This window comes from Falco punctatus (assembly GCF_963210335.1).
Source record: "Falco punctatus genome assembly, chromosome: 7".
NCBI classification, from domain to species: Eukaryota; Metazoa; Chordata; class Aves; order Falconiformes; family Falconidae; genus Falco; species Falco punctatus.
This window is the reverse complement of record NC_137587.1, coordinates 49892544-49918600: the sequence shown is the minus strand read 5'-3', so window position 1 is coordinate 49918600 and position 26057 is coordinate 49892544. Positions and strand designations below refer to the sequence as shown.

The window sequence follows — 26057 nt, the reverse complement described above, 5'->3', positions numbered from 1 at the left end:
CATTGAACAGCCTTGCTGATCGTCTGAGTTTGCCATAGTTATGACAGGAGCAAAATTGCCAGGGGTGTTCAGAAGACCTATTGAAAACTGGGCTGCAGCTTGGAAAAACAATAGAAGATACACGTCTTTTTCGGTTTTTTGAAATATCCCTCTTATTCTGCTATTTCCATTAAGGATTCATTTCTTACAGCGAAGTCTAGGAATTAAGTGCCCTGGGCTCTGGAATAGTTCTTTTCCTAAGGGAGCCATGCTGTTCAGGTTTAGAGGGGATGGGCCTAACTCTAAGCAGAAAATCCTCCTACCACGCAATTCAGGAATTCTGTGGTAATCACTGGAAAAGAACTGTATTAGTGCAGCAGAAGCTAGGAAGAGCATGCTGGGCGCCTTTCAGCTCAGCCAGGCGAATGGAGGTCTCGCCAAACAACATCTAGACCCTGCTGATGCACTGCACATGTTAGCTATCATTCCCCACAAGAAACAGTCCAAGTGCTTTTTCTATAAGAAAATACTCTAGTTCTCCAGATGCAAGTGAAAGGGGTGACGCTCTTTTTGGCCTGTAAAGGTTTTCCCTCTGATAAAAAAAACTTAATCACAGCTGGGTTACTTTAAGTGCTTATTTGTGTTTTCCAGCCTATGTCCTTCCAGTGAAAGTGGAGATGGAGATGATGATTCAGCAATATGAGAAGGCAAAGGTTATTCAAGATGAGCAGCTGGAAAGACTAACCCAGATCTGCCAAGAACAAGGGGTAAAGTTCAGTTATGTCTTCCTTTACGCATAGCTTGTCATGGCAAATCAAACAGTTCATGTACTTTGCAAGTTAAGGTTTGTGAAGTATCCCTAGGACTTCTAGTGTAAGGTGACAGGTCTCGGTGTTAAGGAAATATTAGCCGCAGCCAGGATATCGTCAGCATGCTATTTGTGAAACAGCAGTTGTCTCCTTCTGCTGCTGTGCTTTTGTTTTTTAAGGTGAGGAAAACAGAAGTATGAAATAGAAAAAAGAGTGCTTCCAGTGTGTAATTAACTGATTGAGGAAAGATAGCTAGACATGATACAAAGAACATGCAAAAGTGATTGCTGTTGTTGGCTGTATTAGCAGTTGCAGATATATTAAGGCCATATTCCTAGGAAAAGTATATGCAGTTGAAAGCTAATGAATCTCCCTGCTTTAAATGCAGAATGCAGCTTCCCTGTAGGTCAGAGACTCTTGGCAGATTCAAAATGTTGCAATAGAAGCTTCTAGTTCCTGGAACCAAGTCAAGATTTAAGACTTTTCCCAGGCCCCCAAATGTTGAGTGATTCAGTCTTTTGAGGTAAGGGAAGGTAAAGCTTAAAATATCTCAAATTAATACCTTCACATGAAAAACACATAAAACCACTGTTTTGGGGCAATGAGCCAGGAGTTTTTGCAGTTTGTCTCATGCAAATGAGTTCTTGAATAGCCTAACTTAAAGTAGAAACCAGGGATACCGGGGATGCATGTTGAGGCCCACCCTAGGTGGGCGTTCAGGTAACCGTCAAACCACAGCAGAATGATTGCCCAAGTGACTTGTTTCTTGTGTCAGTTGTAAGGGTAACTGTGAGGTGTCCAAATAAATCCTGGAGATTTCTAGCTTCAGTTCCCACTTCCCACTTGTGGTAGGTGCTTTTCAAATACAAAAATGAGGAGACTTGTAAGTCTGAATGGCTTAATCAGTCAAAAAGTTGACAGGCCTGAGCAGACAGGAGGAGACGCAACTTGTCCCAGAACAGACCAACAGCCCAAAAGGTACATAATCTGGAGCAGAGATTTAGGTGCCCACATTTTACCGAGGAAGCTAAATACTGATGGTTTCAGAAGTATTTTAAGTCCCCAAATGGCTTCTTAGATTTAGTTCCAGGTCTCCGGGGTCTCAGCCTAGGATGCTGCAATGAACTCTTGGTAGTGTTAGGTTGTCTTGTCTGTGTGATGAATTTCAAAGACCTGTTGACACTGTGTGTCATTTCATAGCACTGTTTTAGAGAGTCTCTCATGTTAACTGTAACCAATTCCTAAAACTTAGGCTTGACTTTTGCCAAAAATTAGTTTCTTCCAACTGTCTAAGTACCTTCAATGGCAAAACTTCAATCCTCTTCATGATGGCTTTGCACAGTGTTATTGATTCATGGCTCTGTCATGGTTGTGAAAAGAACTGGGAAATGGTATATACCCCATTTTACAGGGGAGGGATTATTCTTTGACCAAATGCACTAGGCAAATCAATGATTTCTGGACTCCTGTTGCAGTATTTTGTCTGTCAGACAGACAACTATTAGGCTAAAGTTCTTGACAGTCATACATTTGAAAACACTGAATTGTAGGAAATGTATTGTGCAGCCAGATAACACTCTCAATCTCTAGACAATTTTAGGTGTTATTTCATAGCCTTTGAATAAAGGTGGACTCATCCCAAGTGGGGTTCAGGAGCAGCTTTTGCTGCTCTCCATTCTCATCCATATACTTCTTATCTGCATTCCTGGCTTGCAAAACATCTGAGCATAGTAGCCCTAATCTGAGCCCTGATGGTTGCAGCATAGCTGTACATCAAGCACAAAGAAATACTGCATTGGTAGATGAGTAAATCTGTGAAAACAAAGCAGGTTCTCTCCTAGCTTTCAAGTGTCATCAGCTATGGAAAAATAGGGACTATAGAAAAATGACAGCATGCTAATCCTTCTTATTTTACTGTCCTGGCTGCCTGCCAAACAAATGTCTCAGCTGTATAATATGAGGTAAATGTACTAATTTGCTACAGTTAGCAACGTAAGACATTGACACAAGTACTGCATCTTTCCTTTGTAAATTATTAGCTTCATAATTCAGTCAGGAACAACTTATCAGCATTATAATATTCACATTAACATTGTGTACAGTATCTGGTGGGAAAAATGTCTCCTAATGGTATTTAATGTCTAAAATTCTGCCAGTTTTTTTTGCTTTTTCATTTTATCATCTTTTCTGACCTTTTTAAGGATGGCTTGTTTGTGGCGTTTGTGTGCATCCCTGTGTTTTTGGGTGAAGGTTTGCCTCAGCAGTCTGGCTGTTCCTAAATCTGGAGTGCTGGCCACAAGGGATTCCAGTCTGCTGTGTGTGTGGTGCCATGTCTGGCATGGCAGATAGGATAGCTGGCAGCGGCCTGTAGGGGTTGACCTGTTGCCTCTAATACATGCTGGGACATACCAGTGCCAGCCCAAGTAGGAAGAACGGGCAAGCCACCATGGTTGCCTACACCCCAGTAGTGAATGTAGATACTGATTCATTGTGAGGCTGCATCTTTGTGATTACACTGATGATTTGAGTTTACTTGATAATTATAGACAGGGCTGAAAACATTCCTGTCAGAAAGTCCCAACACTTTCTTTTCTGAGATCCTGTGTTCAGTTTCTTACTGCTTTGCCGCTTATCAGGCAATTGGGATTGAAATTCTCAAAGTCTGGCATCTATTGCAGAGGAAATTAATTTTGAACGTTTCAGACAAAATATTCATTATTTCTGAAGAGAAACTGGGGAAAAAGTATTAGCCTGTTTTGTTCAGGATTTAAAACCAAAATAATTGGTGGCCAGTTCTCTGAGAAGTCCCATGCCTTCCTGTTTTGAAGCTGGTACTTAACACATGACAGGCAAAACCGAGAGTTCCTGCTTTAAAAAAATAAATGCAGGAAAGATGCAACCTCCCTTCATCTTACTTTTTGAAATCTGTTTCTTTTGTCAGTTGTACATTTTTTTTGGCCAGTGATAGGGTATCACAACTATAAAGTACATTTCCATTCCTAAATGACATTAGAGACATACTTCTGCAAACATGAAAACTCTTTCCAGATGTTGATTTTTGGCTAGCCATACATGTGAAAACCAGAATATGTTTTATAACTTATAGTTGCATGGACTACTGCTTTGTTCTCTGTAGTACCCCACTGAAACTGTTTGAGTAGTTTGCAGTTTTATTTATTGTCCATTGGCCAAGAAAGAAGTCATTGAAAGGGAGTGGAGCATGAGGGTAGTCAAGGCAGAAAATACTGAAAGGGCTGAGGTGGCTGTACAGGACTTCACAAAACATGAGAAACATTAACAATCACAGTAGCAGGGATTTCTAAAAATGGGTAAAGGTAAAAGGTAAAAACGTTTCACTGAAATTACTGTGAAAAACATGAAGAGTATTTTCCTGATGGTATTGTTTTATCAGAATAACTTAAATTGCAAAACAAAGTTCCGAAATTTCATTAACAATGTGAATTCCAGTCAGGGAAGTTGCTTTTTTCCTCTGGAATCACCTGTAAAGGAATTTCCACTTCTGATAATAGATATACTTATGTGATATTTTCTGCTTAACTTTCACAAGAGTCATTCAGCTGAGTACAGTCCAGCCAAGACTCTGCATTCAGCCTTATCGCAGGAGCTCCTTTTCTGTCAGCTTCTATAGAACTGGGAGTTTCATCATTCTCAAAGCTGCAACTACTATGGAAATTATAATTTTTATCTTGGAATATAATTTGTCCAACAGCTGCTAGTTTAATGACAGGGCTATTTAGCTGGTAAAATTACCTATCGGAGGAATAACTTATGTTATCCTTTTGCAATAATTTTAATTTATTTCAAACTACCAGTCATTTTCTTGGTGAATGGAAGGCAGCCAAGGTCATCCCGTGTTTCATTCTGTCCGTAAATCATTAGTTTGCAACTGTCTCCTGATTTTTATTGTTACCAACAATGGCTAAACTAATGGAAATAAACATTGGATTGTATCCCAGTGGCAGATGAGTTTTAGGGCAGGGCATTCTGTACAGACAGCACTAATAGAATTGAGCAAAGTTATTGCTCCTGCATTAGACACGAATAAGCTTCTGGCTAAAATGTTCATTGATCTCTCTGAAACTATGTCAATCATACTCCGTTGCTAGGCCATTAAAGGGAAGTACTGTATGATTCACTGCTAAGCCCCTTTTTGAGTCTTACATGCATGTTGTATAATATCTGATAGGATGAGTGGCACATTTTATAAAACCAGGCATGTAAACTAAGATGTTGTCTAGAGCTTTGGGTAGGTCTCTGTCATTTTACCTGCTTATAAATAATCACCTGATGCATTCTTTGAGTGAGGAGATGCAGAGGTTGCCCCATAGTTCTTTCTGGTTTGTTTCCTGCCAAAATGTTGCAAAGTTTGTGCAACAAGAGGACACGTAACAAATTTTGAACGAACTTAAGTAAGTTTAAACTTACCATCAATTAACTTTCTATTCATGCCTGACAATCTACTCATACAGATGGTCTCATATAAGGATCTCCCTTTTTTTTTTCTTGGTATTTTCACATTAGCCACCTGTATTACACATTTATTGCTGTCTTCAGCTCCCTTATGGGCAGGTGTAGCCAGGCTCTTCTCAGAGGTGCAGGGAGGTTGTGGTGTATACAACCTTGGAGATAATCACAACTTGACAGGACAGGCTTTTAGCAACCTGAGCTAAGCGGACTTGCTTTAAGTGGGTTGTTGGACTAGATGACCCTCACAGGTCCATTTCAGCCTAGATTAGCTGTGAGACGATGTAGTTTTCAAATATATTTTTTCTATTGCAAAGTATTTTGGAACTTACTGATAAAGGAACCCACCAGAAGCTACCAAAGTACATGTAGTTAAAAGATGATGAATATCATAGGTGTCCTGGTAAATAATGTCAGTAGCAGTCTCAATTGGGCCAGTGCTCAGGTTGTAACTATCTTGGGTCAGGAGAGCGTTTACCTTACTCTCCTTGATAGCAACAAGTTCTCTTTCACACAACAGCATTATTTGCCTGCTGGCGCTCTGTGGTATTTACAAGGTTCTTAACACAGAGCTGATACCTGTGAGTAAGTCTTAATTTAAACAGATCAAAGCATGTTTTGTAAGTTTATATGCTTTTTTCTTTTTTTTCCCCCTCATGATATGCTTAATGTTCATCCTTCCTTAGAGGCTGAAGGAAGGATGGGTCTACCTGAAAGCATGCAACATGGTTTTCTCAGTACAGCTCTTCTGCAGTACTCTGTGTTAAGAAGGCTCAGGTCTACATTCAGATAGCTACATCAGCTCCTACTGCAAATAGAAATTTCATGTGTTTAACTTGGCCCAGAATTTTTACTTAAAAAGACTGTTACATTTTATACCTTTTAATGATTTATTTAACCTGCCCTGGACTGTATGACATGCAGTCAGAGCAATCTCATTAGCTCTTTTACACATTAGAACTGCCCGAGGTCAGTGTTCAATATAATGTTCGATAGATATAAGCACCTACAACATAATTTGCTTGTGCAGTCTCTCATTGAATTACGCCCATAAGGAACACCCACTTCTCTTAGACTTAACCTTTGTTTTTAGTGGGTTGCTTTTAGTGGCTAAAACTGTATTCCAGTTTCTACAATATCTTGGGATAATTTTAAAGTAATAATTGGAAATAATTAATATTAAACTGATTTTCTGAGTAGATGCATGCCTTTTGTGAGCAAATACCAGTTTCTTGTTTAACTTTTCCTAGGTATTTTATTGAACATCCTTTCATTTTCTTAAATTGATCCTTAGGATAAACTGTGATTATTTTTTTTTCATCCCACCCAGTCCCTTTTTGAACATGCTAGAGACTCAGATTTTGGGTTTGCATTTGAATGCAGTATATTGGGTTGGGGTTTGGCTCTATCTTATGCTCTGCATCTGTAACAGGGTTACAGTTCTACATCTCTGTGGAGCAGGTACAGATGACTTTGCATCAGTAACAGTGAGCGTGGGAGTGAGACAAACAGCATTATCAAAATAAATACCCTCTTCTCTGTCAATAAAAAAAATAAATTAGTTACGCAACACTATTTCATTCCAGCTTTCTACTGTTTTAATGACTTATATAGACTTTAGGGCAAACATAAATGGGACCTGGAAGCTGATCATCTGAGGTAATGAAAAAGTGGAAGGGAGAGCCTGTGATAATTAGCTGCAGCTGTGTTGGGTTTGTAGGCAACATCAGTTTCTGCTGTTATCTTTCTGAACATCTCTGTGCGCTGCTATTCACCTTGCACGTGTTGCTGAAGTCCAGAGCACTGTGCTGCTTTACTGTGCCTAGGAATTCAATTTCCATATCTACTCTTGACATTCTCATGTTCAGTTCTGGACTGCAGACCCGCTGAGCTAGCTGCGTTAATAGCTGAAAGACAAGCATGTGGATTGTGTTTGCGGCTAGCAATAAAAGAGGGGTCGCATATCACTTATAAAGTTGCAAGTCCTGCATACCTTCTTATCCTCAGGCAGTGGATGAGGGAAGCGTTGCGTGAGCCAAGACATCAGGTCTGGGTTCTGGTTCCTGCTAGAATATGCCATTGTGCGCCCGTCCCCGGCAGGTGTGCTCCTGCTGCGCGGCCGGGTTGCAGTTCTGTCTCCGGCCGCCAGGGGGCAGCAGAGCCCCTCCTGGGTGGCGTCCGGCGGCGCTGGCCGAGCCCGGGAACCGCGAAGGCGGCTGCGGCGCGGAGCCCCTGCGCCGTGCTGCGCGGCCGGAGTCAACCGAGGCAGGCATTTCTCCCACTTAAATAGGAAATAAAGACTTGTTTGTATAAAGTGTAGTTGTCCGGAGTGGTGATCCCAGCAGTGGTTGCAGACTGCTGCTTTGTCCAGCGTGCCAGGCTCAATAGTTCATAGCTTGTTGGCGTTGGCAGAGCCGAATTGAACAATAATATTTATGAGCTCATCTGTTAAAAACTGGATGGCCGTGGAGAAGTTAAAGATTTACAATAATCTGTGGATATTTGGAAATGCTTGCTTTATCAAATGGAACATGTAAGTGGCCATAAGAAGGTCTGGTCTTTTACCCCATTTTTCACCGTGGCAGGAAGGTTCACCCAATGTGCTTCCTTTTTAATATCTGTAAAATGCAGCGATGCCCTTCAAGCTTTTGATTGTTACGATTTTTAGCCAATCTTTGTAAATGCTTAAGCTGGTTAAATTGGGTGTGAGGCAGAACTACAGTTGTTGAGCTGACTTTTAGGTAGCTTTATCTATCTGGGTTTAAAAAATACCTGCTAATTCTTTCGTTTTCTGTGAAGAAAAAAAAATCATATCCTGCCTCTAGGCCAGAATTAAGCATTTCGGTTGCAATATTTCTTTTTCTGACACACAGGAATGTTTTTGAAGGATGAAATGTGAAATGTAGAAAAACAGTAATGATGCCTAATTCTTAATGCCTTTTAGTTGAGCTAAACAAGTACATATGGTTAGGCAATTTTTTTTAAAAAAAAAAAAACCTCCAGACTTATTTTTTGCCTATCGTGTTTGAGTGTATTTCTTCCTTTAAATCAAGGGAGTGTCCGAAAGGGTATCTTTGTCCTTTGAAAAGTGAAATGTGAGATATTTTAGGATTTACGAGTTTTTTTCATGTCAAAGGTAAAACCTGAAGTTCTCTGTGTTGTGAAGCTGAACTTGAGACAGTCCTTTCACGACTGAATGACACAGATTGGCACCTCTGGTATGGCAAAGGCACGTTAAGCCTCAGGAAGCTTAGGGCTGGCTGGGAGAAGTTAGCACTACCAGTTTGCTGCTGCTTCGTAGCTGACAGGTTAACACAAAACCCACCCGCTGGGATGTGCCATGGAGGTTTCACTGAGGGAATCGAGGAGCAGGGCTGTATTTTGCTGGTACTACCTGATACTCTGACTGCCGCTGTCAGAGAACCTTTAGTTAAGAGCAGTGAGCGTTTCATGCAGCCAGCTGTCTGCAGCTGCCAGACTTCTGCCCACTGATTTCAAGTCAGAGGAAAAGCTCTGTGCTTTGTTAGGTCCCTGGTTTAGGTGATTTGAATATGACCTGGAAAGCTTTAACTGCCCTCTTGCTCTTTAGATTTGAGTCTCGCAGTGGGCCTTCCAGTTGCTGTAGTTCTTTCCCTTATGCTCTGGAAAGCAGATAGTCTCCAGATGTGGCAAACTGGAATCCCTTTTTCTTTCTAAAATCTGTGGAAATTCTGTCTTGTTTCAACTCCAGTTGCTTACACAGCTTGGAGCAACGGCTGCTGCTCTGCAGCATGCCTGGGGTTTGTGCCATGTCTGGTGTGGACCGTGGTGGAGCAAACTAGGTCTGCTGGTGGATTCCAAAATCTGACAGCGAAGTAGATTTGAGTCAGCATCTGAGAGGCAAGAGCCAGAACCAGATTCATTTAACCTACATGCTGTTACACACCAGTTTTCAAGCATCGAGGTGCTAATTCCATCTCTGTTGTAAATGCAGAGTGACAGGTGCAGTGTGGCTCGCTGTAGCATCATGCTCTCTGATGGCTTTTCAGGCCTTGAACTATGGGAGGCCCAGCAATGCTAAATTTTAAATGCCTTAGCCTATTACTTGCCTCATTTGCTTTTTGCTCTCAGACTCTCTATAATTAGATATGACTTGGTCACTGCTGTACTACTGATCTTAAAAAGAGTTTAGAACAGAGAAACTGCTATGCAGCCCCATAGCTGTGCTGGATGGCAGAGGGGAAGGACAGTGGGATTTTGTAGTACTTATATAAGGGTCTCTGCAGAGAAATTATTTTCTTTCTTGCATTGTGGAAGACCTGTGGCTGTCAAACACTAGAGAAACACTGTGTCCATCAATCAGATTGTACCTGGTAGCTTCTGTCTTTTTGTGAGGTGTCTGCTTTATAACACCAGTCATAAGGCAAATCCCCTCTTGACTGCAGAAAATTATTGACTGCTGTGGCTCATATATTTGAGGGGAGTAGCCAGGGAAGTGGCAACCTTCCCCAGGGTTTTGTACACACTGTTGAGTACAGAAGATTCCAAGCTGGAGGAGGACTGTGGTGTCCCTTGCCTAGTTAGTGAGGGAGCACAGTTCTGGGAACTGCTTATAGACTCTCCCTCCGCAGAAATCCTCGTTACAAAGTCTAGCAGGTATGGGATGTTTGTCATGAACCTAAATCCCTAAACACCTGTTAAGAGTGGTTTTCTATAAAGATGTCATTTGACTTGGCGGGTAGATTTGTTAAAAATTGTCTAAAATCATATCTTCAGAATGCAAACGCGCAAAATAGAAGACTAGCACGAGGCAGTCATTATTTGTAGATTGTGAGCAATGGTCCAGCTCACGTGGCTCTGGGAGAGCATCAGCAGCTTAGACTTGCATCCCAGCTTGACCGCATAGTATTTGCTGTGACCAGTCTGTAGCAGTTTAGTGATGAAATGAGTAATAGGTCCCCAACTGAGGAACACAGCCTTCTGGCCATGCTTATATGATATCAGTATGTGGTGTTGTTTTTTCCTCTAGTTTGAAATCAGGCAGCTGAGGGCCCACCTTGCACAGCAAGATTTGGACCTGGCTGCAGAGAGAGAGGCTGCGCTGCAGGTCCCACATGTGCTGAACAAACAGAGCAGCAAGAGATACAAGGTGGTAGCAATTGAAGATTCGGATGATGAAGCCACTGAGAACATCACTGAGTTGCGACCTCCACGAGGTGAGTGCTGCCTGTGCACTGCTACCCGCTGGCACTGCTCATCCCTTACATGCAGTTATTGAACCCACTGAATACCTTCACTTTACCAGTGAATTGATTACTTCCCCTGAAGACTGCGTTTCCCCATTTTCCCAAAGTGGCTTCATCTGCTTCAAAGTGGCAGGAGCTGTGGTCTTTGTGAACAGATTCTGAACAGAGCCAATAAAACGACTCGGGAAGAAAATTACTTATGATGTACCTTCCCAGTGTCCTCATGATTATATCCGTCAAATGCTAAAGCAGCAGCAGCCAAATCAGAATTGGCAAAAGGATAATCACTTAGAGGTAAAAGCAGGGAAATTAAGAACACTGCAAGCCAGTTTCAGTCTTTGGCCAGTTGCACTTCTGTGGTTTAAGGAGGACCCATGCGTCAGCTGTGAAGCTTGCCTTGCCTAGAGGCTGTGCTCTCACCAGCTTGCTTAAAACTGCCGATGCCGGACAGCCTGGCTGGGCTTGGACAGGCAGCTCCGGTGCCAGAAGAGGAGTGATGCGCTGTGTAGGCAGCTCCTGCTCAGATGCTGAAGTGCCGTGTGTCCATGGTGAAGAGCAGTCTGTTGTCTGTGAGCTGTCTGTTGGGCAGGCGTGTGGGTCAGGGAGATATCAACAGTTGTATTTACTTGGATCCACTTTTATCACACAGGTGCCAGACTAGAAGTATTTTGGAAAATACATAGTTCTTCTTCCTGTGATTCCCCCAGCCCTTGCAGTGGAGTGCAGAATGTGTCCTGATGTCAGTAACATTTAATGTAATATTCCAGAGGAGACAACACTTTCTACTTTAGTACTTTTGGATGACTTACCTTGTTTATTTTAGTAGATGATCAGTATGTGAATATATCTGAATAAGAGGTTTGCATGGTATCTTTATTTTGGTCAAACTCCTTAGAATTCAAGGCACAGAAGTACATTAATCAAAAGATTTAAGAGAAAAAGCTCACCAGACATTTTCAAATGATAATCCTTTCCATTCTCTGCACAGTAATGAAAGCATGTAGAAATTGGTTTTGTTTTTTCCTCTTTATAATATCTAAGCGCTAACCACAGTTCAGCCATTAATTATTCCTGATCTGAAATTGTATTTAAAAGCAGACAGTTGAGCAGACTGCCCCTTAAAATGCATTTCCCCCTTTTTTGTAGTATTTCAGAGGTTTCCCCAGTGGATATATTATAATTTATGCATGTGTTCCTTGAGGGTTACATTTGGAACTGGAGAGTGTTGCACACATTATAAGGAGGCTTGCTGGAATTTCAGTGCTGTGGAGATTCATCTAAAAATTCTAAGGTATTCATTCAAACTTCCAGGTTACCAGAATTACTCATTATTTGTGTCTCCCTGTAAAATGCTGTGCACACATGCAACAAAGTAGACACACAATCTTCAGGATTGATTTCTACGTTCAGTTAGGTTACATGATTAGAGAGACTTATGCTTTTCACTGGAAAAAAAAGATGTTCAGCAAATAAGAGAACATGCATTACTTTACATGCTGGCTAAGGTGCAGTTATGTTATCTTTAAATGTTTGTATTGAGTATCCAGAATTTCTGACTCCCGGAAGTCATCTAACTATATCAGAGGAAATATTTTTTGTTCATTGTATCATGTATTACATACAAAGGTTTTGTAGAAGCATTGAGTGCTTGTCTTCAGAAGCTAGATTGGGGCGACTCTATTCTAACAATTGTCCTTTTAAGTTGAATGAGGCAGGAGTTTGACAGAAAAGTACTTCCTACGGTCTTATAGCAAGGGACACCCATCTGTGGTGGTCTACCATCATGGTGGGTTACTGACAAGGGGCCCAGTTAAGACTGCATGAGAGACCACGAACCCAGCAATAACGGGCAGTGCTTTAGTTCACAATCCATGTCACAGTCAATTGAGGCAGATGATTTTGTGTGTAATTTCTGGGATTATTTTGCAACGGAAAGTAGTAGTAAGCTAACAGGGTTTGGAATCCTGCACTAGCAATGCTGGCTTAGAGATTGCTTCTATGTAAGATACAGGACTTCAGAACCTCAACTAACAGCTTAACAAGGCGGTTATCCCTGGGGAAGATGGATCATGAGCCTGCCCTGCACGGTTCTTCTCCCTCCCCACCTCAACTGGGTCTTTCTTCTCCAGCTCTGCCAGCACCAGCTTGCACTCCCAGTAATATGCTGGCTATTGCTGCAGCAGCTTTCACGTTATCACTTTGCGTTTTCTTCATCTATGCTGTGGCCATTCTGAGCGATAAATGTATCAGCAAAACCAGCGTGTGGTATGTCAGATGGAAGAAGAGCATCTCTTCAGCTGAAGGTGCCTCCATTTGCACAGTGTGGAAGTGGTGTATCTGGCTGGTGTAGGGTCTCCCATCTCCCTACCTGCTCAGGCATGTGAAATACTCCTGAGACATGGCTCTGCAGAGCACAGATGAGTAAGACTTTTCCCGTGGGTCATCGCTGTATCCTCCCGCTTCACACGTGCTGCAGTGATGCTGGCTGTGCTATCTTCAGGGCTTTCCGCACCACTTGTTCTGCCCGGAACTGTAAGCCACCAGTGTTTTAACTCCTGACTTTTGGGTCAAGGGTTATGTTTTGCAAGTTACCCTGTGTGTCAGACCACACTAGGAATTGCTTTGCATCCATTTTCTCCAAGCTATGTTTTTCCCCCCTTAAAGATTCCAGAGCGATGACTGCAGTTAATCGTTCTGTATGCCACACGGCATTTGTGAGCTTTGAGAAATACCTGCAGTTGCCTATGACACTGACTGGTTGGAAGAGAAATAAGGGACCCAGTTGCTAATACTGTTAAAAGAAAGTTCAAAGCTACAATTCAGCTGTTAGGCAAAACAGGCTCTGTTATGCTCTTCTCTTATGCTCTGGCAGAACATTAGCGCTACATTTAACACCTGAGGGAAGGGTATGGCACAGAATGCATGTGTTTGTGCCAAACTTTGTCAGCCTTCAAAAAATCACAGTCTTGGGAGAGCCCTGAATTCTGCCAAACCAGCAAGACTGAGTTGGCTAGAGAACATACTGCATGAGAAAATGGGATATTCCATCTCAAGCTAATCTTATTTCCCCGTTCTCTGTTGAACAATGGAAACATTCAGTGCAGAACACTTTACCACAAAGGGGTTATGGAATAAGAAAGCATTGAGACTTTTTACTCATTTCCCTACCTGGGAGTTTTATGGGATAGTGCATAAGTTAAAGCTCCTCAGGGGCAGCTGTAGCTTGTGCTCTGGTATTTACACTGGATTTTGTGTAACCATTTACTACAGTGTTCAGTAAAGTAAGTCAGGTAAGCCCAGCATCACATGGTACACAGCACCTGAGGGAATTTGTGTAGACACACGCTGTGGCCTGCCACCAGGAGTCTACTGCACGTGCTGGCTGATTCGGTAGCTTTTCAGTACGGTCTTTGCCCACCTTTTCTTCTGCAGATCTCTTTCTCTTTGTATCTGCAGTGCCTTAATTGCCGGTACGAGGCTGGGAGAGGCAAGAGCTGTAGTTAGATGGTCAACAGGCTCTGTGAAAGTGTCCCATAATTTCCCAACTAGTATTTCATGCCTCTTCTTGAGGCTGTACAGCTGTAAGATGCTTGTGGCCTGGTCAGTCTTGTGCTAGTTCTCTGAATAATGGATTGGTTGCTGCCTCACACACTTCTATCTCCTCAGAGCAGTTCACCAAGAGACCTCCTAACATAGTAGGAATAACTCGGTGGAAAATGTATGCATATGTGGGATTTTCTAATTAATTTAGCTGAAAGCGGGAAATTTTTCACCTTTAACTTTCTTTGAACAGAGATTTTATTTGTTTTGCCAAAAAATTAATCTCCAGAGTGGACAAACATGAAGGCTGAAACACAGGCTTCAGCACGCACATCAGAGAGTACTGTTGCCAACACCAGGAAAGATACAAACTCAAGAGAAGCACACAGCTCTAGGAGCTATAAAGCCAGGGCAAAGCTGCGTGCTGCACTGTGAGCACTTCGCTTCTCTGCCTCAGTTTGTAAAGAGCTTAGGATGAAAGTTGTTGCATGTGAACGCACATCAGCATCGCTAATGATTTTTCAGGACCATTGTGGTCAAGGGTGAAAGTTGTTGCATGTGAATGCACATCAGCATCGCTAATGATTTTTCAGGACCATTGTGGTCAGCCTTTCTTTAAGAGCAAGGCAAATATTCGAAGTGCTGTCATCTTCTTTATTCTTCCCGAAGATCTTTAACATAATGGCAAATATTATCCTGTCTGTTCATCTCTGAATTATAAAGGGAAGGTTTTTCTTTTGCTGAGTTCTTACCTTGTACAGTATGTAACTGGTCATGGTCAGAATAACATTTAATGTGTTCTGCTCCTTCACAAATCATTTTTAGTGTTTGGTATACAAAGTTCCAGGCTTCAGGGAATGCCAGGTTCACAGCGCCCCATATAGTCATTAATACTTCCTTCCAAAATTTATTATTCTTTAATCTCTCCCATAATATATGAATTAGAGTCCCTAGTGGAATTTCCTCGTTTCCCTGCATATATCATTTCAGTTTTTGAAATTCTACAGCACTGACATAGTTTAAGATTAATATGCCACCCTTCTATTCCTCTGAGCAAGAACTGGATCCTAGCCCTGTTACTTTGTGTCACAGAAAGCTTATTTTAGCTATTCTTAGTCAAACTTTGATTTTTCTGGGGTTAGTGGCAAGTGTCTTGCTTTGGGGGACTGCTGCAATTTATGATCGTGCTTGGAGAAAAGTAAAGCTTGCTCTCCCTGTAGGTACGCACAGTTTTGTAAGCGAAGAAAGTAGGATATTGGGAGGGGAATGTGAAAAAATCTGGAGCTTCAGAGGGCTTCCCTTAAGATTATTCATAAGCTGTCTGAGAAGGCAAAGCAGGGCACTGGGAAGGATTTTGTCAGTTGTTCCTTGCAAGGCAGTCTGAGCTGGCTGAACACTTTTAAACTCTAAGCCAGTCCCTTTGGTGATCATCTGTTGGTGCTCTAAGAGAGCCCTGTTACTGCAGACAATAGATAAAAAATAGTTTATGGTTATTTTCAAATGTTGAAATGTATCTACTTTGAAGCCTACTCCTGTAAGTGGTTATATCTTAAGTGCACTCCACTTCCTGGTTGAAGTCCATGTATCCATGGAAGAGTGAGGATTTGGCTTCTCTGTAGGTGCCTCTTTCAGGCTTTGTGGTTCTCTGTGCACTGATCCTCCAGGCAGGAATCAAAGGAATTAAACCTTAAGCAACACTTACATAAATGTGTATGCAGTTAGTGAAGTTAGGCTCTTGAATTTCACATTCACCAAATGGGTGGAGCAGAAACTTTTCACTTCCAGAAGTGGTGAGCATACAGTCACGCGTGTGAGGCTGAAGTTGTCTCCCATCGTTTAATGTGAAGAGGTGCGAAGACATTGCTGACAGGTATAGGAACACAGAACTTGAATTTTTTCCACTGTCCAAGCATGCAGCCCCTTTCATAATAACCCCTTTCATAAACAGATTGTGGTCCCTGTGACAGCAGTGAAGTATTTTGCCCTTCGCTGCCATTATAACGCTGTTCCAGCATCTCGCTTTTCTAAATTATTAGAAATCTTTTCCTAATTCCCAGTCTACATTTATTTGTTGCCAGATTATAACAATTTGGTTTTGAATGCTTTTGCTTAAGTTATTCTTTCCCTGATGTTTACCCAGCATATTATTGTTTTGTTGGTAGCCATATTCTTTCTCAACCTTTGTCTTTCTAGACTCAACAAATGTGGCTATTTTGCAGAGACAGACTCCAGTTCCTCTGTGTTTGCTTCAGGCTGAGTGGAACAAGCCAACTCAGATGTGGATCTGCAGATCCATATTCATAGAGAACAAGGTTGGAAAGAGCACTCAGAGGTCCCCCAGGCCATCCTCTACCCAAAGCCACCCACCATGCCGACACACAGATGTCTTACATCTCAGCCATGCTCAACTCGGCACACAGTGCTCTTGCAGCATGATCTCCTGAAGCGAGGGCCAAAGCCACCCAATTTGCTGTCAGTTAAGGACCTTGGTTTTCTGTTCCGATTTTTCTGTCCCAGCAGTATCTGCTGATAATGGAGCTCCATGGAAATCTATATCCCAGGATTTCCTTCTGCATAACAGCTTCCATCTCAGGTTGATTTCTTACTTAGAACCAGGCTGAATCTGTTGCTCTGTTTCCGTGCAAAGTTAACTTTGACGAATCTTCTCAAGGTGGATTATCCACCTGCTCAGGTATCCATCCAACCTCTGCGGGGACTGGATAGCCATCTGAATGGAACAGTCGTGTGAGTGCTGCAGCTTGCACTAACGTGGCAGTCTGCCTTCAGACGAGAAGCAGGGGAAGTCCCCTGGGACATGCCAGCTGGCTGTGTTTCCTGTTGGCACAAACGTTCCGTGTTGCTAGAGGGGAAGGGAGAGAGATCTCCTAGGACCAGCAAAGCAAAGGGGAAAGACTCTGCTCAGGTCATCTTGCACAAGACCAGCAAGGTGAACTTAGAGAGTACAGCACAGCCTGGGGAGCATGCCTGTGCCCTAACAAATGGATGTACAAGTAAGCAGTGAGCTATACTAGGGCTGCTGAGGAGAAGAGGAGGTTCAGTCTGGTTGAGGATTTGGTAATGGTGAAGTTCAGATGGCCAGGATCAGGGAGATCTGGAATGCCAGAGATTGTATGGCAATCTGTGGGGGAAAACTCCCTAGGAAGGTTACAGCTTCTTCACTGGGGACTTTCCCCCACGGATTGCCAGTCAACTCTCACAAACACCTATAGATGTGTTTTTTATGTACGTTACGTTTTCCTTTCTTACTGCAGTACAACGTCGTACTAAAGCTATGTTCTTTTTGGGCAAAGGCAGGTTGTGGCAGTGTTACTGGCTAGTGTCAGAGCAGCGTAGCTATTTCTAGAAGTGTTAGGCAGATAGTAACTTGATCTCATAGCTTGTGCCTTGAAAAGTCTGCCTGCTCAGAGTGTATTTTAGTGGGTTTTATTGCAAAGTGTATTTTATGCTACTTTTTTTTCCTCAAATGCTTCCAAGAAGACACCAGTAGCAGTGATGGAGGTGAAAGATCTCCTTCTTCAGAAACCTCCTAGAAAAGACCGCTTTCTGGAGGGAAGTCAGGGTAAGACATTACTCTACTTTGAGGACTCACGTCCTCAGTGGTAGGCGACACAGCAGAGAAAAATAACCTTCCAGCTGAGAAAATTCAGCTTTGAGAGACAGAAGGCAGTACAGTCAGTGGCAATAAAAATATGAAGCAAAATACTTTACTAATGAAATGTTTTGAAAGAAATCCCTTTTTTTTTAGGCCTCTAATCTTAAAGATCTGCAGATGGTATTGATTGTATGCAAGGGGGTTGCAGACTCATTCACAAAAGTCAGTGATGAAACAAGGTCACTGTTGAGGGATTATAGAACTGAAAGAGAGATCTGCCTTGGTGGAATGTCATTTTTGCATTTTGCCAAACTTACTAGGTTTTTATAGGGCCAGGAGAGAGAGATTACAGTGTTGTCTCTTGGGTCAGATGAGATTATATGGGACTGTGTTCTAAACAGTTTATTACTCCCTGAACCATTATAGTGTGTCTCCCGAGTCTTGCAGGAAAAGTAGAGGCAGATAATTTGAAAACCTTCATCAGACAAAATCCGGTAGCTGTCAGACAGATCCTGACCAAGAAAGACACGTTTATTCAGTAGCAGAGGTTTGGGTAGCAGGCTAAGAGGTGGGACTTCATCTGACTTTGCTGCACTTACAGCCTCACAGAAGTGGTTGGTTACCGTGTCAGGGAAGGCTGTTTTGGTTTTTGGTTTTGTTTTTATAGGTAGGAGTCTGAGCAGCCTTCCCAACCAGACATTCCCTTCTGCTTAGTGAAAACTCCCGATGATGCTGGAGTCAGATCCACTGTCTATTTGTGGTCCCACGTTACTCTGCTGCCTCCTCATACAGTTACGTACTTGCTGTCTTCCACTAGTAGGTGATGCAGTTCCAGGTGTCTCATTTTGACATTCTTATGGACCACAGAGAACGGCCTGTCTCTGCTCGTTCCTTCTCCTGCCCAGCAAAACCTTCTCTCAGCTGAATTCCTCCACAGTGCTCCTGCATATCTTAATGCTTCCCATCACTCTTACTTTCCAGGGAAGAGTGTGGAACCATCCTTGTTCACCACAGGTTAGGATGGGTTTTCACGTGGGGAAGAGCTGCCTCTTCCCACTCTACCTTCTCAGGTCACAACTATTGGGCCTTCATCACCAGATCTGTCACCGTATCTCCTGGGGATAAAGGCTTTCAGTGGGTATGTGTAGACGTGGCACTTAGGGACATGTTTGGTGGCAGTGTTAGGTTTACAGTTGGACTCAATGATCTTAAAGGTCTTCTCTAACCTAAATAAATGATTTTGTGATTCCTCCTGGTGCATGTAGCAAAGGATCCCAATCACCATCCATAGACATTTTCCTAAGATTGCCATTTCCAGAGGAAATAAGAGGGAAATGCTTTTTCTTTCTACTTGTTGCCAGTTCATTAATTTCCTACGAAAACCATTTCAACACTGTTATGGCCAAAGACTTTTAAATGGAAAGTTTATCTTCTGGAAAGGGAAGTGCAGGTAATGTTGCTGTGTATTTGAAGAGGTGAGTTTATTTCTAGGAAAATCAAGTCTTCTGGATCCTGAAAATATCAGGGTGGCAGAAACAAGAAAAAAAATGTTTTAAAAAAACAGGGAAACTATGAAAAATGAAACTAAAATACACTTGACAGCAGAAAACGCTATGTAGAATTTAAATAATACAAGCAATCTGCCCCTCCTGTAGAAACTGGTCGCCCCTGCTTGCTCATGCGAACTTCCTACATGCCACCAGCTGCAAATGTCATTGCACTCCTGACCCTGCTGGACTGCAGCAGGACCTTGTCTCTTTGTATATCAGCATAAAGTACTTAAGCAGTGTTCCGCAGTAATGTGTAGTGCTGTACTTTTTATATATTTTATATGCACAAATAGTTGCTTTCAGTTGTATATTTGTGGCAGTTTTTTTAAACTGCTTGCCTTCAGCAATCTAGAATTAATGAGAGATAACTGCAATTGTTTGTAGCCTTTTATGCCCAAAGCAGCTGAGACTCCCATATGGCTAAGATGAGTTTGTTAATAGTCAGTTTGCTTTAAGGTAATGATTCAGAAACTTAATCTGTTTTTAAAATATTTATTCTGCCACTGTTATTCCATTACTCTTCATTGTTTTTTATTAATAAGAAACTATTTGAGGTAAAAATACATGTATTTTATATTTTACATGCACATGGGTATATATTTAAATATATATATAATTTATAGATAAATAGATAAGCAATGTCAAACCATTACAGTAATAAGGTCATCACATAATAACATTGAAGGGGGCAGCCAGGCAGCTCTCCCGATCTTGGGTGCAAGTGGTCGCACGCACAGCCAGGAGGGCTGGTGACTTTGCTCACCGCTCAGAGGCTCTGAGCAGGTGCGTTACGGCGTTTCCTCTGCAGGTGTTGAGCAGTGGCCTCTGCTGATATGACGAGTGGTCTGGATCTCCTTGCTAAATTGGCTTGAAAGCAGCTGATGGGTTTGAAAATCATGCCCTGGTACATTCTGTTGGTTGACAGCGGACAGCCGGGCAGTAAGTGTGTGCCATCCCAAGGAAGACTTGATTTGCGCCTTGCCGTAAGACATGAGAAGCAGATGAACAACTTTTCCAAGTCATTTTCTGTCTTTGGTGCAAAGCATCCCTCTTGGCCTTTGGGGCAGATTTTGAGGAGAGCCAAGGGAAACGAGCACCCAGACCCCCAGTCACTGCCCGGAGTGCGCTGTGTGCGCTTTTGGCAGGTGATGAGGAGTGAGACCCCCACATGCAGAATGTGCCAGAACATGCCCTCATCCAGGGCAAACTACTTCTGTTTTCCTTGTTTCTCTGCTTCGAATTAGACTCTAACTTAAATATGCTGGAAGTGCATCACCAGAAACACAGCTAGGCGGGTATTTTCTGACGGTAGCTGAAGGTTCCACGCCTGTATCTATACAGGCTGGCAGGTTTGGTGGCATTTAGAGTATAAATCATGCATGATTGAAATGAAGTGTATTTTAGTAGCAGGTAGCTGAAAAGCCTTGCAATGTACTCCTAATTCAGCGGCATTGCCTTGAGCTACTCTGAGGCCTCTTTTGTAAACTCAGACATTAGCACAAAGCACACCTCTGACTGCAGGCATTTAAAGATCAACAAGGGCCAAAAAAGCTTTTAAGATCCAATGAAACCAGGAAAACCACCATGTTGCCTTTCAGTGTCAGGTTAGATTGCCTTCTTACGAGTGCAGCTATTTCAGGTACAGAGTGCTTGGTGGTTTGGGTCATGTTGTGTGGAGAAAGTGTTCCCCAGAAAACATCTGTTTCTTTCACCTGCAAACCGCAATGTGCTGTGAAGAGGCAGGACTGTAGCCACACAGACCCAGGGGGATGAAGGAAATCTGGCTCAAAGGGATGAGCATGGTTCTCTGAAACATGGTATCAAAAAGAGCACTTAAAAGGAGAAGATGCTTTTAGAGTGCGCCATAGACCGCAAATTGGGCAGGTCAGGTTGCTTGTAAGCTTGACATTCTTCCTCGATTGCCGGTACTGTCTTCCTAGCAGCATTATTTGCATTCTGCTCAGAATTGCATCAAGAGGAGTTTGTTATTTTCTTTTTCAGTGCCTTAAAGTGTTCTGTGTTCTGTAGGGTCACAGGAAATCCCACTGTCATCTGCAGCACCTAAAAGCTGTCTGTGCTATATAGCTGCTGCTCTCCCTTTTGTGTCACGTCTTCATGTCTGTCTTACCGTTATGGACGTTCAGGTGTAGCTCTCATGTACATACTACACCCCTGACTCGTAAAAATCTTTATGGTATGTTTTAAGCCAACAGATAATGTGATGTTGTTATACTATTTATTACACATGTATGAGTAATATACAATGAAGTAACTCTGTATTCTTTCTGAATGGAAAAAAAAAAAGACATTATTTTTAGAATTATGGATTTACCATTAAAACTACATGGATGTACAAGTGCTGGAGAGCTGGCTTGTCTGGCTCTCTTTTTAGACAACTCGGTGGCATAACTGTACAGTTACCAGTTACAACTGTAACACCTGTGCTGGTGCCTGCGGTTCAGCCCATCGGGGTAAAGGCCAGCTCTGTCCTTGTGCCGCCTGGGGGAGGGGAGGGCCCTGCGGCCAGAAAAAGGCCAGTGTTAGGCTCGGCTTTCCAGGTGGCGAGAAGCCAGGCTGGGGAAACTGGTCAGCCCTGCGTCACTCTCTGGAAAGGTCCAGAGCATGTGTTCTGTGGAACCCAGCACGCCTCATTCCCAGGCTGCTGCCATAAAGAACTGCAATAAATGATAACCCTTATTTTGGCTGCAGCCACGGGGTGGGTGGGGTGTGTTGCCAAATCACACCTGTTCTGACCTAGAAACACAAAAGGTGGTGCTCCGGGCGTGCAGAGCAGAGGAGAGCCTTTAACAGGGTGGGATTTCAACCCCTTAATCAAATAAATGGTTTTCTAACAGCTGCCTTTCTGTTTTTCCAGAGGATGACATGAATAATTACATCAGTCGGTACTACAATGAGCCTAGCAGTGGTAAGTTTTGCTGGAAAATGTAACGGTGAACTGCTTTTTTGCATTGTGCTGTGTGCTGTAAACCAGGCGAGACCGAACGATGATGTAGATCCATCCTGGACGTGAAACCCACCATGGCATCTCTTGGTTTGCTCCGTGCAAGTTTGTATTAAAAGGAATTTTCTGAAGGTTGAAGGACCACAGGTTTGCTCTTGCTGAAGGCAACGGTTTGGAGAGCCGGGAGAGGTTAGTTCCCCCCCGCTGGGCTGCCCAGTCTGCAGAGCGGTGCAGATGGGCCCGAGAGTGAGCAGCATGGACAAAAACCCGAAAAGATGTGGGGAGTTGGCTTCGCCCGGCACCGTGCTGGGAACCCTTCCACCAGGTTAAACAGAGTGGTACGAAGCCCCTGTGGCCGCACGGCCCCTGACCTGAGCTCAGGCGCCAGGCGGCCACCCCAGCAGCGGCCTGGGGAGGGGGGGCGGGGGGGGGTGGACGGCTGGAGCGGCACGGTAAGCGCACGCTGGGCAGGCGTGTACATGCCTCCCCCCTTCAGTTACCTGAAATGTCATGTACGTACGTACATACGTGTGTGTGTGTGCACACGCGTGTGTATGTGTAATGTATTATATAGATTCTCATATATACATAGGGCTATATTAAAAGTGTGTCTGCATATACATGTACACATAGAGAAGATAGGTATATATGTGTATACATGTAAATATATTATATGCATCTATCCCATATATATACCCCTATATAGATGGTATGTATACACAAAGTAGAACAGACACATATAAAAAGATACATATATATGAGGATGTATCTGTGTATAATCTATACATATTATATATATATAAATGTGTGTGTATATGTGTATGCATATAAAGCAATTATGTATTACAGGTGTATATCCCACATATATGCACAAAGGCAGAAGTAACAATATGAACATATGAGCATAATGTATCATATATGTATCTCCATACATATATCCCCATATATATGACATTATATATGTATAAAGTTGTGACTATATACATATATGTAAAGATATCCGTATATGTCTTTACATACATATGTGTGAGGCTGTGTCTGTATATACATACTTTATCTAAATACATATATTAAATACATTAAAATGTATAAAGATACATGTGAAGGGATGTGTGAGGGGAGGAAAGATGGCCTGAATATATGTGTATACATTATAGATGTAACAAAATGTATCTAGGCGTGTATTACATATTTATAGCTCCATATATAAATACATATGGCCCTATATACATATATAGCCATGTATAAGTAACATAATAGAAGTGTAAGTGTATGGTTCTACATATGTGGGGTATAATGTGTTACATATTTATATCCCTGTAGATACAACCTGCATTGCAATACATAGGAGGGAGGATGTAGGTGCTTATAAAAGGTATCTTGGTTTTTCGTGTGTGAGAAACACAGGTATGTGTGAGAGACAGGGTCTGTGTATGTACATAGGTATAATGTCTTATGTATATCCCCACATATATACACATGGATATATACTTACATGTGCATATGAATATATGTACATTTCTATATATATGTAAAGATCTATAAAGGTGATTCTGTGGTTGTGTATATACATAATATTTTTATGTAGTACATATAAAAAATGTGTGCGTAGGTATAATGTATATGAGCCTATATAAAAATACATAAGGGGGTATATGTGTGTATAACCAATAGATGTTATGTATCATATATTAAAAGGTATGACTAATACTTTAAGTTTTTATAAGTATTCTGTAGTATATGTGTATCACATACAGGTAAAATACATTATAAATCTACATCTCTATCTATAAATTCCCCATATATACAGAGGAAAAAAAAGGTGAGACTGTGTCTATATACACATAAACTAGATATAGCTAGAAAGAATATGTGCATGCATATATAGATAATACAGTATTATTTGTGTATGTTTAAAAAGACAGATGAAAAGGACATGGATGTGCGAGTGTCTGTGTATATACATACATACATAATTTTGTGTGTGTGCTCAAGTATAGGTATAATGTATTTTATTTATGCATACATATTTATATGTACATGCACATATATGTAAGTATATGGTATTATATAGAGAGCCCCGTAACAAACTTGGAGATCGGTAGCAAGAAGTGTACCTACACGTGTATATGTATAATTTACAAGCTGGATCTGTGTACACCTGTATAGATGTACGTGATACTATTTATAGATAACTAGCCCTCTCTAATAAGGGTGCATATATATATCTGGCTATATAAAAGATGTGTGATCTAAACACAGGGAGATAGATAGCTTTAAATAAAGGGGTTGGGGTATGCAGGTATACATACCTGAACATATCACTTCATATACACTTTCTCCCCCCCCCCCATATGCAGAACATTACATATAGATATACACACACAGCTGGAGGTACGTGGTGTTATTTATATATAAATGCACCCGTGTTATACATATGGTGATATATATCTGTAGGTGTAAGGGCAGCTCTGTAAGCCGAGGGGGCGGTGCGGCCTGCGGAGCCCCTGGACGCGGCTACCCCGCGGGGCGCTCAGCTGCCTCTCTGCTCTGTTCCCTGCAGACAGCGGCATCCCCGAAGCAGCCATCTGCATGGTCACCACCGCTGCCATCGACGTCCATCGCCCCAACATCTCCTCCGACCTCTTCACAGTGGAGGTGCCGATGCGCCTGGGCAGCACCGGGACGTCGGCCAGCATCACCTCGGGCAGCGCCTCGCAGTCGACCGTCAGCTCGGGCACCCAGGCCTGCAGCGAGATCAGCCAGACGCTGGGCTCCTCCCCGGACTGCAGCGAGGACGCTGCCAAGGCCGGTGCCGGCCCACAGGCTGACCTGGTGCCCGCGCAGCAGCGGGTAGCCCAGGCCATGGTGCAGGAGCTGCTGTCGTCCCTGTCGGAAGAGGCCTGCCTGGCCCAGAAGGGGCTGGATCCCGTCAACCTGAAGCTGCCCAGCCCGGCCTGCTCGGCGGGGGCCAGCCCTGACCTGGGCCACCGGCTCAGCGTCTACAACCGCAAGAACCAGGAGAGCCTTGACGTCTTCCAGCTCAAGCCGCTCATCACCTGCCCGCAGGGCGCCCCGGCCATCGATGAGAAGTACGGGGCGCTGGGGCCCCCAGAGCCGCGGCTGGGCAGGGTTCCGGAGGCGTAGGGACGCTCTGTGCACGCGCTCATCACTGTGCTGGGGCACGAGGCTGCCACGGGCACGGCGACAGCAGTGCAGGAAAGCCGTGAAAGCCGCGGCCTCCCCCGCAGCAGCCGCCAGCCCAGGGCGAAGCCAGCGTCGCCTCTGGGCCAGCCGGGCCCTACAGCGTCTTCTGCAGCACGAGGGCCCTTCCAGCAGTCTTAGGCCAACACCGACCCACAGTGCCTGGGGGGACAGACGAGGGACCTGTCCTGCCCCCAGCCGGGCGGTGCCCCGGGCACCGTGGGCCTTCCAGCAGTGCAGGGCCTGGCCCCCCACGGCGCCCGGGGGCAGGATGGAGCTGCGGGACAGCCTGGCCCCCCGGCCTGGCCTGACCCCATGCAGCGGCTGAGTGGGGCTGGGAATAAACACTGACAAACGTACCAGCTCCTGTACTGCCTCCTGCCTCGTAGCCCTTCTTCATTCCCTTCCCCTCCTGCCTGTCTTCCACCCCACCACCACGCCGTGCGCTACCCCACTGCCCACCCCAAAAGTACCACAGCGGCCCCCTCTTTCCAGTACAAGCCTTTATTTGCCCTTAGGGACTGCAGTGCGGGGTCCATCGCCATCCCTCACTTCTTCTTCAGGAGCTCCGTCATCTCGGGCACTGCCTGCGAACACCAGTGCCAGGGTAGTGCATGCTCCCCCTCTGCCCCCCGCCTCCCCCCAACCTCTCCATGTGCAGCACCCAACCCCCCAGTCACTCCCCACCCT

General features: G+C 43.5%; 2 protein-coding genes across 5 annotated transcripts in view; one reads left to right on the top strand and one right to left on the bottom strand.

Moving 5' to 3' along the window:
• The window catches only part of TMEM266 (transmembrane protein 266), an 86463-nt gene extending 60737 nt beyond the window's left edge, over nt 1–25726 (top strand). For all 4 annotated transcript variants that reach the window (XM_080396865.1, XM_080396864.1, XM_080396866.1 and 1 more), the window contains 4 exons: nt 631–746; nt 10282–10468; nt 22077–22127; nt 24727–25726. In XM_080396865.1, the coding sequence (XP_080252991.1) occupies nt 631–746; nt 10282–10468; nt 22077–22127; nt 24727–25310 (938 nt within the window). In that variant the 3' untranslated portion in view covers nt 25311–25726. The remainder of the gene's footprint in view (nt 1–630; nt 747–10281; nt 10469–22076; nt 22128–24726) is intronic.
• A 129-nt stretch (nt 25727–25855) lies between these two features.
• The window catches only part of ETFA (electron transfer flavoprotein subunit alpha), a 30954-nt gene continuing 30752 nt past the window's right edge, over nt 25856–26057 (bottom strand). The window contains exon 12 of the mRNA XM_080396883.1: nt 25856–25954. Coding sequence (XP_080253009.1) covers nt 25916–25954 — 39 coding nt within the window. The 3' untranslated portion in view covers nt 25856–25915. The remainder of the gene's footprint in view (nt 25955–26057) is intronic.